At 42.8% G+C, this 17199-nt stretch overlaps 1 protein-coding gene and 1 pseudogene across 2 annotated transcripts; both read right to left on the bottom strand.

The window, feature by feature from the left end:
- Nucleotides 1–2203: 2203 nt before the first annotated feature.
- LOC148030200 (uncharacterized) lies at nt 2204–13586 on the bottom strand. 2 transcript variants are annotated; one of them, XM_087686465.1, is made up of 4 exons: nt 13457–13586; nt 2657–3583; nt 2459–2560; nt 2204–2366 (listed from the first exon to the last, which is right to left on the bottom strand). In XM_087686465.1, the coding sequence occupies exons 2-4, from the start codon at nt 2894–2896 to the stop codon at nt 2310–2312; spliced, it is 399 nt and encodes a 132-aa protein (XP_087542591.1). In that variant the 5' UTR covers nt 2897–3583; nt 13457–13586; the 3' UTR covers nt 2204–2309. The 2 variants fall into 2 exon arrangements, with proteins under 2 accessions (XP_087542591.1, XP_087542592.1); XM_087686466.1 differs by lacking the exons at nt 2204–2366; nt 2459–2560; nt 2657–3583 and adding exons at nt 3592–6419; nt 6511–7157 and having other exon boundaries at nt 13457–13528.
- Nucleotides 13397–17199, bottom strand: part of LOC148030199 (ubiquitin carboxyl-terminal hydrolase 6 pseudogene) — a 16981-nt pseudogene continuing 13178 nt past the window's right edge.

The following is a 17199-nucleotide window of genomic DNA, read 5'->3' as shown; positions in this document are numbered from 1 at the left end:
AGCTGGACTGCTTCCACCTAACAGTGATAAGCAAATAGAGAGCGCTGCCAAGCAACCAATTTTGAGGAATCCAGAGCATATAGACCATAAATTTTCAGCAGAGACTCTTTTTGAATTAAAAATTGGAAATTGTAATTTCTTGTTATCCTCAGAGAAGCAGTGCTTTCAGGATATGCTTGAGCGACATGGAAGGGGGTTTGCTTTTTTCTTGCATGAGATTGGATGTGTGAATCTAGATATTGTTGCCCCTATGGTGATCTTTACTATTCCTCATATTCCATGGAACCTCCGACCTATTCCAGTGCCTAGGGCACACTCTCCAAAGCTAGTTGACTTGTTGAATGAGAAAATCAGGATGGGAATCCTAGAGCCGTTTTCTGCTCCATACTCAAATAGGTGGTTTACAGTTCCAAAGAAGAATGGTACTCTCGGATTTATACAGGACATGCAGCCAGTAAATAGGGTTACTATCAGGAATGTTGGTATAGGTCCAGTTGTGGATGAGTTTGTAGAAGCATTTGCTGGACGTGCCATCTATTCTTTAGGTGATTTGTATTCAGGATATGATCAGTTTCAGCTGGCTTTGGAAAGCAGGGACAACCACTATGAGAACTCGTATTGGACTTGTCAAGATGTGTACCTTGCCTCAAGGTGCCACTAATTCTGTTGCACATATGATGAACGCCATGCATAAGGTCCTTTGTGAGTACATACCTCAGCTTACCATGCCTTTCTTGGATGATGTGCCCATTAAGGGGTGTGCAGAAGAAGAGAAGAATGAGAGTCTAAATTAGTAGGGATGCAGATACTTTGTGGCTAATCATATTTCAACTTGTGAAAAGATTTTGACCAGGTTAGAAGAAGTGAACTTGACACTATCATGGCAAAAATCTATTTTTGGAGTAAATGAGGTTGTCATTGTTGGACATATGTGTGGGTATTATGGCAGGAAACCTTCACCTGAGAAGGTGGATGCTATAGGCAAGATTACGGAGTATTGTTCTACCACTTCAGAGGTACAGAGATTTATTGGAGCCTGTGTGTTTTACATTATTTGAATACCCCATTTTGCACACATAGCAGATTGTTTATATCAATTGCTTCGAAAGGGGCATAAATTTTATTGGGATGAGAGCCACACTAGAGCCATGCAGAAATTGAAGAAGTTATTGCAGATTGCTCCTACTCTCAGGAAAGCGGATTATAATTGCGGAAGCCCTATTGTATTGACAGCTGATACTAGTCCAATTAGCATAGGTTGGACTGTGGGTCAAGATGATGCAGATGGAAACAGGTATGCTATTCGGTTTGGAGCGAAAGTCCTAAACGAGAGACAGAGGAGGTATCCGCAAATCAAGAGGGAATTACTAGGAATTGTTACAGCTCTCAAATGTGACAAGGAGTACTTTATTGGAGCCCCAATTGTGGTAGAGACAGATTTCTTGCTATTGACAGGTATGATTACGAGTTACTCTACTCCGGATATAGCTATGTTGAGATGGATTGCATACATCAAGTCATTAAATCTAGAATTTAAACACATAGCAGGGAAGGATAATCCAATGGTGGATATAATGTCTAGAGCTAGATATGATGATGAGGAGACACTACTTGCAGAAGAGGATGATGCAAAAATTTCAACCGCTATGGTTGATCATGTTTGTCATGTCTATGATATTGTGGCTTTCATAGAAGAATTCTATGTTAGAGATTGGTTTACAGATTGGCAAATACCTTAGTACACTAAGCAAAAGAGATGAATGGATAGATGAAGAGTTCAAGAAGATCAGAAAAAAAGCCTACGGTTATTTTCTCAAGGATGGACACTACAAGATATAGAACTTATAGCGACGTTTAAAGCGACAAAAATACAAACAACAAAATTTGCCTCCGTCGTCGCAAAAAGCGTCGTTATTGACGATGCCATAGAATTGTCGCTATATGCATCGCTATCTGCGTCAGATAACGACGCATATAGTGACGGTTACAAAGAATTTGCGACACTCATAGCGACGCCAATAGCGACGCGAGCAGTAAATTTGCGACGCAAATAGCGATGGTAACAGAGAAAAAAAAATTGTGGCACGACGAGCCATACAAAATAGTTTCTGCACTGCTGTATACAAAGCGTTTGCAAACAAAAAGAATGTATACTGAAATCATAAAACTGATACATGAAATAAATACATGATCGCATAAAATGGAATTGGTACAATCATGAAACGATATCACTAATACATAGAAAATGTCTACATAGATCAGGCGACTAAAAACTAAATGTGTGTGAGCTCTAAGGATCCAAGGGCAAGCTACAAATCCTCGTCCCCCGAAAGCTCGTCCCGCCGCAAAGGAGCATCAAATGGATTCTGCAGAAAAAGAAACAACATATCAATCCACCATACAATAATGCATTCAAATATCTCATGGTAACTACGGACAAGAAAGATGAGTGACTTACAGGGCCGCCGCGTCTATACAATCGGTCAATCAATGCTCTGAGACCGTGCCTCTCTACATATCGAGTCTCAAGGCCTTGCGGATCGCGATTTGTAATGGAGTGCTGCAAAGAAAACAAAATGCTAACTGTTAGAAACATGATTGTCAGTACAAAGAATATCTCAAAAAACCAAATAAGCAAAACAAAAGAGATACTTACAAAGTCCTCCAAATATGTCTTGTAGCCGCCACTCCCAAGATGATACGCCGATCCAGCCTCGATTTGTGCCCTTGCCGCATCTCGCTGCTGACTCCAATATCTTGGCGAATCTGTAGCCTCCTCCCTCAGTCGGCGCCAGTCGTCTGCATCTAACCACTCGGGCTTTGGATCCCCACTCTTGATTGCCTTGCGTGCATTGGATCGTCTATGTGACATGTATGCACGCATACAATCCATCATCCAGCCCGTAGAGAATCTATCTACTGCGGCTGGCACCGAGAACTCCTCATGAAAGGATGCTACTATGTAGTCCTTGCTCCCCTCCGGTATGTTCCTCCAATGATCCAGGAGGACGTTGTGCTGACCAACTATCCACTAGGTATCAATAACCCCTAGGAGTCTGCCTAAGATGGGCCCTCTCCCATCTCCATCCACGCTCATGCATATCCAGGAGACTCCTATACATCCGGTGTACCGACGGGGGTACCCTCTCTCGGAGTGCCACTCAAAGGGGTGCCACCAAAGGGGGTTCCACCAAAAGGCGTGCCATCTGCCGACGGCTACGCAAAAGCCGGAGTAAATAGAGTGGACGTCCCCACAGGTGTGACAAATCCTGGAGGTGACGCAGCTCCAGCTGAACGACGAGACGGAGACACCACGTCCGTGTCTCCACAGCAGCACCCCTCTGATCCTCCTGCAATCACAGTCCCTCCCTCTGGCCCAAGTCGTGAGCGTCGAGATCGTCTGCTCGAAGCTGAAGCATCTGATCGCGCTGAAGCAGATCTAGCAGAGCGCCTTGACGAAGAACGAGACAGCTCCTGGTCTGCCATCTCTCTGAATCTCGCGAGCTGATCTGGAGACATGCGTGCCATCATGTCCTGAAACTCCTCATCGCTCATCCCTCGACTCATCCTGAAAATGTCGATACTTGCACAGATAAAAAATGATGTTAGAATAATCAATTTAAACTATACAAAGCACATTAATATAAATCATTTTTAAAAAATCCCTCTTAAAATACATATCTTATGACTATTTGCACATGTTCACAATGGACCGGCAACATAAAGGTGTCGCGCAAATCCGTCCATTTTTTTTCGGAATCTATTTCGAGAAATCCAGATGGACCTCGTCGAATTGTTGCTCCAGCTCCTCCAAGTACCACTTTGAACCACTGTACATCGAATAGTATCATGGAGAAGCTACGGTAATCCACCGTAATAATACTTTGCAAGTTCCCAAAATACTCCATCTCATCCACAACCGTGTTCGGATCCGTCGCTCGTCGCTGGCTCTCTTGCTCAAACCTTGCCATGACACCACAGTCCATTGTGGAGCGCATTTTGTCAATACGCTCCACCCGAAAATGCCGTCCGCGCAACCACGCTGCACTATATATTTTTTACTGCACATTGAAACACTCAAATTAGATGTAGCAAGCAAATTTAGATACGATACATTCTAAACCTCTCATTACCTTTGGACTACATCCCCTCGAGAACTCCCACTCCTCCATTGAAACCTCTGTCCCTTTACTGGATGATACGGTCAAGGCTCCATGCAACCATCGTGTTGACATAAACCGCAGCATCTCCTCCATGCCTTCGGGATATCGAATCGGTCGGTGATGCATATTGCGTCGGAATTCAGCTCACGCTTCCTCTCAATTTTGCCTTGCAATCTGGTACTTGGCGAGCCACATCTCCATGGAGGCATGGTGCAACATACAAAAGCGATTCACATTCTCTTCCATTGAGGCATCCATTCTTTTTTCTACCCCATTTCCAACCACCACATCTCCAATCAGCCTATCATCGTCCTTCAGCGTCCATAGCATTTCATTGTGTGGTTCCACCGTTGGTAGCCATTGTGAGATATGCACTAATGCCTCTGACACGAACCAACATTCCGCCATGCTACCTTCTGGACGAGCTCGTTGTCGCACAAAGCCTTTCAGGGTTTTCATGAAGCGCTCCAGGAAGAACATCCATCGCGTATGGACAAGTCCAGCAATCTCCACTTCATCCACAAGATGCACAAGAAGGTGAACTTGTATCGTGAGCATGCTAGTGGGCAGGTATTTCTCAAAGAGACAGACCGTCTCAACTGCTTCCTGCCTTGTGGATTCAATAGAGGACGTCTTAATCTCTTTCTGTGAGATCCATTGCACCAAAGTCGACAACTTGTAAATGGCCCTGCGAATTTCTGGAGTAAGGCATCCTGCGATCGCGATCGGTAGGACAAACTGCCACAAATGAGAAAGCATTATGAATAATGGTCACTTTTCAAATTTCAAAATGTCCACACTAATTAAAATCCATCTATTTCACAAACTTAACATATCTTATGTCAATCATGAGATTTTAACCCAGACATTTGGTCATCTTTAGAAAATGCGGTCCTGAGAGAACGCATCATACCCGTCGAAGTGCGGATAGACTTGATTACTTGCTTCACAATGCGCTCTTCTTTGGTAGACAAAACCTAGGGAGCGTGAGAAAGCTGCACTCCCCCTTCAGCACTCGACTGCGGCCAAAGTGCCTCTATCTTACCTACCTCCTTTAAATCCATTCGTGACCCTATAGTATCTCTCTTTCCTGTGATGTGGTCCCATAGCAAGCTGCCCACATTCTTGAAAATATGTATGGGATCCAACAAGTGGTTGACCTATAAGTGGGTCCAATATGGCAACTTGTAGAAAACTGAGAACCATCACATTCCATTTGGATGTGATTCCGGGTTTACCGTTTTCAGCTCATACAAGCTTGCGGCGTTCATACGTGTTGGAGGTCGTCCAAGAAAACCTTCCCTGAGTTCATGATCCTCTGGCAAGAAAGCGGCGTGTCCTTGATATACCATCTTCTTCATGGTTCGTGACCTTTGGGAGTCTAACTGTGGCCCACACAATGGACATGCATGATAACCTGAGGTAACCAGACCTGTAAGACGAGCCACGGCCTAGTGAATACTTGATTGAATGAAATAAAATATAGATATTACCAGCGAGAACAAAGGTCTGCTCACCTGAGCACTCTCCCACTCCCGGAAAGTCATGCATCGTCCACATGAGAATGGCTCGAATGTTGGCTGACCGCCGACCATCGCGCCTGCTCATATCTTGCACCGTGACCCCCTTCTCCCACAAAATCTTAAGCTCATCGACTAATGGACAAAGATACACGTCCATATCTTTTACTTTGTAGCGGCCCCAGACGAGCAAGCTAAGGATGAGATGTCCTTTCTTCGTAGAAAGCCATGGAGGGACGTTGTAGTTGACAAGCACTATAGGCCACACACTGTAAGAAGTCGAGCGCAGACCGAATGGGTTCACACCATCCATGGCGAGACCGAGCTGAAGATTCCTTGGCTCTCGTGCAAAGCCTGGGAAGGTAGAGTCAATGTGGCTCCATGCGCTCGAATCCGCTGATATTCGTTGAACTCCATCCGTGGACCTATTCTACACATGCCACGTTGTCAAGCTTGCCATGGCAGACGTGCGAAACACGTGGTTTATGCGGGGGATGAGCGAAAAGTGTCTGAGAACTTTTTGAGGGATGGTTTGCCCTTGCAAGTCCTGTCGATACCTGTGAGCACCACTTTGGACATGTCTCCATAGTCTTGTATTCATCTCGAAACAATATGCACTCGTTGATACATGCATAGATATTATTGTAGTCCATGCCAAGCTTCTGTAAAACATGTCATACATCATCACGAGACTCAGGCATGGTATTTGCAGGTGGCAATATGATATTTCAATAACCTGAAAAAAATCATAAAACACCTTGAAAAAACACAAATGTTTGCAATAATACTGTTTTAAAAAAAATCAATGAAGCCTATGTCCAAGGTACCTGAATAACTCAGTCACACTCGTATCGCTCCAACCGTATTTTGCTTGCACACTTAAGAGTGTAAGCAATGTCTTCAACTGAGATACTCGGCACCCATCATATAATGGTATGGATGCTTCCTCTCTAAGCGGGTCAGATGTCTCAACATCCATGGGAATCAATGCATCGATCATTGCCTCCATCTCAGGCTCCAAGATTGTAGGCAGGTCGGGAAGGTTGTCTGTCTCCTCTGGCATTGACGGTATAGATGGGCCTTGCGAGTGGTCGATTGGCTCCTGCAATCCATCCATCGCACGTCCACGAACTCTTCTAATTGGCCGCAAAGGGTGCACTCCCCCTTGGGTCGAGACATCACCCCTCTGGATAGAAAATTTTCCAACAAGACCCAATCTTATTGTGTATGGTTTTCAATTAGCTTGAGAGTACAATGCATGATTAATATTAACTTCAAATTACCGTTTGCTGAAAATCCGCAATCGCCTGATCAATGATCTCAGATTGAAACTCGCCAAATTGTCGTACATCTTCTATAGACAATCGGCATTTTCATCTAATTGCCAACTTGCATTGAGAGCAAGGACATGGGACACGTTGATTAAGATACGTCTCACAGTCTTGAACAATAAGACATTCGTTTTCCATCTTATCTACATTACAACAAACGAGGCTTAAATGGATAGCTTTATGGAGATGTACGTCAAGTTGCAAGTTGACCATAAATCTTGCATTGTATATAGTAGTTGAGAGATTTTCCGATGTTATATCTCGGTCTTGTATCATGCTCAAGGATTTATTTGTCCCGGTAGATAATTATTTGTTATATCTCGGCTTTGAGTATAAGTAATCCATTTTAAAATTAATGTGCGCCATCTATGAAATTTAATAACTATAGTAATAAAATTTATTTCAATCAATTCTACTCATAGTCATAAGACCAGAGAGAAATTATCCTATAGTCAATTTAAGGGTTTCTTCTTCTATAACAATACTTTTGGGTTCATTTTGATGAAGTACGGTAATGACCATTAGCTAGGGTATCATTTTCTTTTAGTCCTTCCGTTGACTAGTTGGCATGATTTCTAATTTGGCATGCCTATAAAGTTAATACAAAAACAATGAATTATGCATATCACAATTAGATCCCCTACTTGGACATTATGAAGGAATTGACCATTTTTAAGCCATCTTAAAGAGTTACCAATGTACGTGGCCCATGGCAAAGCACATTTCATACCATTATCAATAAGTCTATTATCTTAAATTTCCTTCCCCTTCCTCTCCCTCTCTTTCTCTCCCTCTCTCTCCCTCTCTCTCTCTCTCTTCCTCTCTTTCTCTCTTTCTCTCTCATTTCCTCTCCTAAACAAGCAAAAAAGAAAGTGATTCAAACAACAAACAACCAAACCTGTCGTGAGAGAGAGAATGCACTCTCTCTCTCTCACCCTCTCCCTCTCCCTCTCGTTCTCTTTCTCTCCCTCTCTCATTTCCTTCCCCTCCCTCTCCCTCTCCCTCTCTTTCTCTTTTTCTCCCTCTCCCTCTCTATCTCTCTTTCTCTCTCATTTCCTAAACAAGCAAAAAATAAAGTGATTTAAACATCCTCCAAGCAAAAGGGAGAGGGAGAGAGAATGCACTCTCCCTCTCTTTCTCTTTCTATCCCTCTCTCATTTCCTTCCCCTCCCTCTCCCTCTCGCTCTCTTTCTCTCTTATTTCCTCTCCTAAACAAGCAAAAAATAAAGTGATTTAAATATTAAACAAGCAAAAGGAAGAGGGAGAGAGAGAATGCACTCTCCCTCCTTCTCCCTCTCTTTCTCTTACTCTCCCTCTCTCATTTCCTCCCCCTCCCTCTCCCTCTCCCTCTCCCTCTCCCTCTCTCTCTCTTTCTCTTTCTCTCTCTTTCTCTTTCTCTTTCTCTTTCTCTCCCTCTCCATCTCTTTCTCTCTTACTCTCTCGTTTCCTCTCCTAAACAAGCACAAAAAAAAGTGATTTAAACATTAAACAAGCAAAAGGGTGAGAGAGAGAAAATGCACTCTCCCTCTCTTTCTCTCCCTCTCCCTCTCCCTCTCCCTCTCTCTCCCTCTCCCTCTCCCTCTCCTTCTCTTTCATTTCCTCTCCTAAACAAGAAAAAGAGAACGATTTAAACCTTGAACAAGCAAAAGAAAGAGAGAGGGAGACTCACCAATGAGATATGGCGAGCGTGGGGCGGCTTCTCTTTGCAATGAGGGCTCCTCCTCTCCTTCGCGAACAACGGCGATAGCGGCGGCAGCAAGTCTTCTTCCTCTTCTTCTCTCACAAAGCCTTCGCTCTCTCCCTCGCTCTCGCTCTCAAAAGTCAAAGCAAAAGAAATGAAAACCGCGCTCGGGTTTCGGCCGCGTTTTTTTCCTTGTGGCATCGTGATTGGCGCCGCTATTGGCATCGCTAAAATAGCGACACCATTTTAGCGACACAAATAGCGACGCCGATATCCACCGTCGCTAATCGGCGTCACTAATTGCCCAATTCCTTGTGGTGGGATTTCTTTGGAAGCACCCGAAGAAAAGAGGTGGATTACCTTTGCGAGTTGTCTGCAATAAAGAGACCCAGTTAATGAGAGAGTTTCATGAGAGTCCTTGGGCTGGTCATAGAGGAGTGTGGGCTACTTATGAGAAAATCAAGGAGAAATATTGATGGAAAGGCATGTACAGAGATGTTTCTCACTTTGTAGAGACTTGCAGAGAATGTCAGATGTATTTCGTAGTGCGTCATCGAGATAAGCTTCATCCGACCTATCTACTATGCATTCATTATAAGTGGGTAGTTGACTTGATTACTATGCCGATGGGTCTATGGCAGATGAGATATATTGTTTTGGCTAGAGAGGATCTTACCAATCATGTTGAGGATAGACCTTTGAGAACTAAGATCACTAGTGCAGTGTGTAAGTTCTTATTAGAAGAAATTTTCTGCAGGTATAGTTGTGCTGGTAAGATCACTGCAGATTGCGGTGAATTGGATGTAGATAAAGCTAGGGAGTTTTTCTCTCAACTAGGAATCAAGTTGGCTCTAACCACAACATACAATCCAAAGGGAAATGGAAAGAGTGAAAGAGGGCATCCACCGATAATGAAAGCATTAGCCAAAGCATGCAAAGGACGGATTGGAGAATGGCCGAGACTTCTACCATTTTCTTTGTGGGCTGATCATATGACTCACAGTGTTACCACAGGATATATGCCCGTAGAGTTGATGTATGGTCAGAAACCGGTTATACCGACTGAGACTTGTGCTTTAACTTGGTCAGTTTTACCTTAGCAGGAGGATTTGACGAGAGAGGAGCTCTTAGCTCTTCGCATCTGGCAGTTGGAGAGAAAACCAGAGGATATTCAGCTAGCTATTGACAGGTTGAAGGTTACTAGACTTAGAAATAAAGACAGGTTTGACAGCAGACATCCCTTACGGCCTAGAGCAATAGAAGAGGGAGACAGGGTATTAGTTTTTGATAGCAGCGTTGAAAATCAGCATACTGCACTTTGGAAGATGGTGAAAAGATAGTTTGGGCCATACACATGTCTTTGATAATGCAACATACAACCGACAGAATTGGATGGGACAGTGCTTAGAGTGCCTATTGTAGGAAAAAGAATCAAGATTTTCAAGGAAAGAGATAATAAGGATTATGCATTGGAAGAATCTGCAAGAGAAGAGCAACGAGAAGAAACTCCAGTAGAAGAGACAGATGATATGACAGATAACCTTGTTGATATACCATAAAAACACAATGAAGAGATTGATCTCTTTGTGGATCTTGACGATAATGATCATGGGTAGTTGGCGCATCCGGAGGATGCGCAGGATCAGAGCGGGTGGATATCATACTGCTACGCATCCGAGGTGTGGAATTCACCAAAAAGCTGTGTGTGAGACATTTGTTACTTTGTACATACTTAGTTGTTGTGTTTGCATTTTGTTCTACGTGGGTAGTATAGTAGAGAGAGGGGTCTTCTGCTGCCTTTCCTTTCAGCTGGGGTTGCACCTGATAGATCCTCCTTCAATAATGGTGGGCATGCGATGTCTTCTATGGATTTTCTTGGCTTCCAATTCCCGGGCGAAAAGAAGGAACAATCACTCCGTCGATGAATTCAAATGCATGGAGTGCCTCATCAGGTTAGCCATATGGAAGGCTTTGTGTTGCTTCTTTCTGCTACGCCTAGTGCCAGCTGTTCTAGGTGGACGAGGATTGGAACTTACAAGGGTTCATGACTATGATGATGGCTTTCAGTACAACCATACACTTGCTCAAATACTTGTGGAGTACGCATCTGTGGTGCTTATGTTGGGCTTGCTGAAGACTCAAATGCAATTGTAATTGCATTCCGTGGAATGCAAGAGAATAATATTCACAACTGGATGGAGAATTTATATTTTAAGCAGCTTGATCTGAATTATCCATGAGTTACAGGTGCAATGGTACATCGTGGATTTTATACAGCCTACGTACAAGAGTAGTTGGTGCAATTATGTCCATACTTGATGAAGTGGAAGGATTGGACATTACGATTACAAGACATTCTATGGAGGAGTGCACTGCAGGCTTGTGATCATTACGGACTGCAACTCCAAGAGGGCTATTGCTCAAGCATTGCCTAGAGAGTTGCTAATAGCAGGGCATTGACATGGATGTTATGTTCAGCATCATCATATTGCAATAAGTGGGAAGCCATCGCAAACATAATACTTGAGCCATTTTGGAAAGTGTGTCTTGTGCCATCTTTGCTGCTATCCTAAGCAACAGCAACTACTGTCAGTTGTCAACTAAACACACTCGTGTAATTGCTGGAATTTTCATCTTCATCTTCGTCAGAACTATTAAGACCTTAATATTTTCTACGGCTGAGGAGAATATGCTGTTTCGGTTCAAATATGTTTTGTTCGAACTCTAATTACCACCGAATTGGTCTATCGAGGATAGCTATTGTGGGAGGAGGCCGCTTTTCTAAGGAGAAAGGAGGCGTGTTGTAGGCTTGGGGGGACAGACATTAGAAGGGAGCCTGGAGAAAAAGCAACATGCAGATAGTATGAGAAAAACACCTGTGATCGAAAGGGATACTGGAACTCTATGCACCTGAAGAAAACAAGCAGAGAATGGAGGCGAAAGCTATTTGGAAATTACAAAAGGAAAAGGGTTGATGAGGCACCTAGCAGAGAGAATCATGACAGTAGTAACAAGTGGCATTCTCAGAGGCAAAATTCTGAAGAAGATGACCATTATCATAGGCACTACGTTAGGGATGATAAAAAGAGAACAAAAGTTAATGCAGAAGATGGCTATCCACATAGGTACCATGACAGGGATGGTAAGGGGAGGTCATATCGGGAGGGTGCAAAAGAGCCTGATCAATCTGGCAGCAGAAAAGACAAACGGTATAGGCACAGAGAAGACACAGAAGTAGATTATCATGTTCACAAGGGGTTCAATCGAGACACCAGTAGCCTGGAAAACATTGAAGAGGTAGAACTTGCAATTCAGACAACGTGGGTGAGAGAGGAAAAAAAAGGCTCAACAACCTGCAATAAGGGCGGCATGGAGGATTGCATGAGTTATGTTATTTCAGAGCGAGTGAAGCACCGTAGTGAGATTCTGAGTACACAACTGCCATCCAGCCAAACTTGCAGACATTCGCTGAAGGAAAAACCAGAGCGGCAGCACCGGTAGGGTAAAAGGAGGGCCTCCAAGAGAACTACTACCTAGTCATATTGCTGTGAGGGTTCCTACCTTGACAGACTTAGACAATTATGCCATGAAACAATGGGAGGGTGTCCTTTTACAACTTGTAAGCTCAGCCTTCCCAAAGAGTGGCCATGAATTGCAAAATCCTTTTGTGATCCAAACATTTCAGCGTTGTCGAAGGGTTTTCGAAAGCAAAGTCACGACCACAGAGGACCTTGACTAATTTCAAGATAGAAGATCAATTATACAAATAAGCAAGATGAGAGGATTTGTGAGGAGCAATAGATCTACCAAGCTCCCAATGAGACCTCGTCTATGTAGCGACAACAAGATCAAAAGCAAGCTTTTAGCTGAGCATAGAATCCATCCTTCAACATAGGTACCTACAGTATAAATCTGGTTATCAACTACAGACAGAAATTTCAGCGTTGTCCTTTCAGCAACATCAACCAAAGGATGGATCCATGGACCCACAGTCTTAACAATAAATCCACACGGAAAGGAAAATAACTGATCTTGTCAAAGCAAGAGTGTCTGAATCTTATCAGAAATGATGCAGCCCTCCAAACAATTTACAATTCTGTGCCGTTTAGTATCTGCATATGAGAATATCCTAGTATTAGCAGAATCCCAAGAAGCTGGTCTTCTTTGAGATAAGTGACGATTAGGTTGTTTCTATAAGCAGGACATGTGTACTTGTTTATGATTATAGATAGCGGAGAACCTCCACGGTATATTTTCCCTTCCGAGTTGTTGTGATTTGTCCAATCTGTACCCTGCCTTTTTGGTTCAGTGAGATAATATCTCCTGTTTTGACCATATGGCCAGTTTTGGTGACTTCCTTTCAATTTACATGGACATCCCTAGCACTGATCAGGTCAACCAGCTTAGACTAGGATATCTTGAAACCAACACTTGCTAGTGCATCCACTCTAAGAGACGCTTCAACAGATTTTATGATCTGAACAATTTTGCTACCTCTCACTTGGGAGGTTGAATTTGGATATCTGCCAATGGAACCACTTTACAAATAACTGGAGTTCTACGAACTTGAGTAATAGAAGAAACAAGGTAATTGGCTAGATCAGGAACAATAATCACTTGTGCACCAATGTCACCCTGGATAAGAATGTCACCAGTTTTTTTTTTTCGAGAGATTCCAATTTTTAGAATAGCACCAAGAAAACGCTGTGTGCAGCTTGATCTAACATAAAATCACCTACTATGCTAAGTGCAGCAACTGACCAGGGTATCCAGAGCCATCATTCTCAATGTTGGAAGCAATTATCTCCTTGTTCCCAAAAGAAAGTCGGCAACGTTCTGCCTGAGGATAGCCACCTGTTCAAGAACTCGAGCTACTGCTTCCACGTGGGCTTGGTCCACCCTGGCGAGAAGATCCTTCTACACAGTAGCCGCCAAGCATAGCCCTGGGAACACAAACCCAATCCCCTTATCTCAGGCAAACCCCCTTTCGAGCTTCAGAAAAAAAACATCCCCTGATTCCAAGATGTGCCTTAGTGCCTCAATAAACGTCCACGACTCTTCTTCAAGACTCCAGCTATGTCAGCCTTCCTCTCGAAAAACACCTCCTGTCATGACTAGCAGTCAGCTGCCCGCAGATGATCAGCCTCTACAAAACACGCTCCCTTCAACAGTAATCAAAAGCAGGTTGAAAGCCTCCTCCTTGTTCTTCGATGGCAGACTCATCGATCACAAAAAGCTGTTGTATTTTTTTTTTCTCCGTTGCTTTTTTTCTTTCCCTCTTTGTTATACCTACTTTGGCATCATCCTTCTCCCTGAGAATCTGGCGTGGTTCCTTGATCTTACTTTTCAAATCCTGAGAACAGAGATCCCAAAATATCCAGTAGCACAGGATATTCTACTTTTCGTAAAAATTTATCTTTTTGATTAGACTCTCTCTTCCAGAAAAACCTAACAAAATGGACAGTCAGATACTTCGGTAAGTCACTGATCTCTGATTCTTTTACATAAATAGCACTTCTTCCTAAAGCTGATGATACTTTTTCCAGCTCTGACTTCATTGCTATTTTCAGCCCTTCATGTAAATGGTTGACATCTTGTGAAATGTGGCATTTCAAAGAGTACACTCTCTCTTTTTCTGTTTCCAGCTCTCCACTCTCAGCACAAGCAATCTTGTTGGTTAATTCAATGCTGAAGAGCTCCTTGACAACTGATGAAGATAACCTGCCATCACCCGTCGGCTGCAAACACTGAGACAAAGTGTAAAGCAATTGTGTCCAGCATTCTTCAGCTTCCTGTTGCATGTATGCACCAGTGTTTGTCTGTTGTGCAAATTGTGGATACTTTCCTCTCAGAACCGTCCGAAACCGAATAGGAGCTATAGCCCTGTGACTTGCATCAAGTTCATTAAATAATTCACGGGTAGCAAGTGTTAAAAGAGGAGATGAAGGATCCAATTCATTGGCACCTCGCCTAGAATATTTTTGCAAGGCATCCTTTAGTCCAGTAACAACATGCAAACATTGTACAGTAGAGTTCATATAGCAAGTGTTCCCCAAGTTAAGCATCCCTGATGTATGACCCTTAACTTCTTGCACAAAAGTATCATCACCTTTGCTATGATCTGCCCATGCAGAACAAAATGCAAACACAACGACTAAGTATGTACAAAGTAACAAATGTCACACACACAACTTTTTGGTGGATTTCACACCTCGGATGCGTAGCAGTACGACAGTGTGCTGGTCTTTTATCCAGAAGTATTGGAGCTACAAAATTAACAGAAGTAGGCTTTCAATTCCTATTAATGGATACAAATTACCAATTGTGGCAAATTGTTCGAGAATACATCTCTGTTGTTGAGATTTTCAAGACAGAGGGATCAACAATGTGGAGCTAATTCGATTTCTCCTTGAACTTGGATTTCATATTGTTGGGGAAGAAGAAAGGCACAGTGTATCTGACAGGGGAGAAGCTCTATAGAATAGCAGACTAGAGGTGATGTATGTTTTTTTTTACTACTACACTAAGTTGGCCTAATGTATCTGGTCTACAGCAATAGGCTTTTGTCTTGGGAACTGTCGTGGTCATGAGGATGGGTTACCTGTATCTGTCCTGAAGGGTCATACAAGTGCAGTAACAGCAATTGCTTTTAGTCCATGTCTAGGTTGCGAGCATCATCTTCTCTCAACTTTTGATGATGGCACTTGTCGCATTTGGGATGCACGCGATTCATTGGTAAATGCACGGATTTATGCACCAAAGTCAGAGGGTCAGGAAAGTGGATCAAAGACATACTTGCGAGAGTTTGGGATGCTTGTAATTGGACGGATGAACACCATGGGGCTCCTAATCATGAACTTGGGCTACTATTTGTCAAGGCTGCTGGCAAAGTGAACTGTACGAAGATACAATGCATGCCCAAACAAGCAAGCTTTGCAAAAGGCTACTTGTTTTAAGATGAAATTTTCTATGGGTGCGTGTACTCCAATCTACACTGGAATCTGTTCCACTGTTATTATAATATTATACTAAACAACTAGCATTTATCTCTGTTGCCCAATACCTATTTGGCATCATGCTGTTTGTCTCATCAGTCTTTTGAAGAGTTGTTGGAATGTAAGCATGAACCAATTTGCAACAAGAAAGAGAAATTAGTTCTAAGTAAGAGCAGCTCCTCTTCAAAGAAGTCAAGGCTTCGCAATTCTTTTGGGGAAATTTCTGATGCAGGATCAGTCCAAATCAGCAGAAATCATGAAACTGGTAGTGGAGAACGTGTTGTGAAGGTTGCCACTGCAAGCTAATTTGGCTTTCTATTCGTCTTCAGTTATTGGTAGAAATAAAAACAGAGTCTTGACATCATTTTCTCATCTTGCTTATTCACAAGATGGATCTTCTATCTTGAAATTTGTCAAGGTCCTCTGTGGACGTGACTTTACTTTTGAAAACCCTTCGACATCGCTGTCAACAATTTACTCTCGACTGTATGGGGCCATCAACATAGCATTAGAAGCCATTAGGGTTGAATTCTAAACCACCTCCAAGTGGAGGAAAGTAGCTGATGAGGAAACAACCATCACGACTCCAAAATCCTTTGAAGATTTCTTTTTCTTCTCCTTATTGAGGTAATTTTTGTTCCAATAACCTTTCTTGCCATAGATGTGACAAAATGACTCTTTTTCTTTATCCTTGTTGGATTTTCCATCCTTCTTTTGGTCCTTCCCCTTTTTTTGAGAGGATTGACCAACCAAAGCCTCAGATTTAGAAGCATTGGTCCCTTTCAATTGCTCCTCTTGATCTAAGACCATAGGAACCAACTCTTTCCACCACCGAAGAGTTTTAGACCACCTTGAAGCAATCAAGGTGGAATAAAAGCCATTGAAATGGGGCAGTAATTGTGAAAGAAGAGTTATCACCATGTCTTCAAAAGTGATCACCTTCCTTGCATTCTATATTTGCATCTGAAACTAACGCAGCTTGTTAATATGCTCCGGCATAGAAGATGACTTGTTGATACTCATGGTCCTCATCTATAGTCACAAGAAAACTTGTTTCATGATGATCATGCCTTATACATTTGATCAATCTCTAGCCATATCTCTCAAGCCATGCTCAAATGCACAATATGAGAGAGAACTGTTGTAGTGCATGAGAGAAATAAAAACAAGCAGATGCAAGCATTGAGTTTATCCCAACGTGTTTGAGCCTTTGCCAACTCCACCTTATCATTGAGCCTTTGCCAACTCCACCTTATCATTGGAAGAGAGTCGAGAGTCATCTCATGAACATGGATGACGAATAGCCTTTGTACGACCAAACCATAAGACTCTAAAATAGCAAACATCATTACATGCTAGATGTAGTAATTCTCACCATCAAGCTTTTGATCTAATGGAAGAGCCGATAAGATGGGCACCTTCCACCTTCCAGTCCATGATCACCTGAAACTCTATTTTGGCTTGAGAAGACATCTTCATCGACAATGCCTACCCAAAATACAAAGAGAA

This window comes from Lygodium microphyllum, chromosome 10, assembly GCF_053477565.2.
Source record: "Lygodium microphyllum isolate KBCC chromosome 10, Lygodium_microphyllum_v1.1.10, whole genome shotgun sequence".
In the NCBI taxonomy this organism is placed as follows: Eukaryota; Viridiplantae; Streptophyta; class Polypodiopsida; order Schizaeales; family Lygodiaceae; genus Lygodium; species Lygodium microphyllum.
The sequence above is the reverse complement of the archived record's forward strand: the minus strand, read 5'-3'. Positions and strand labels throughout refer to the sequence as shown.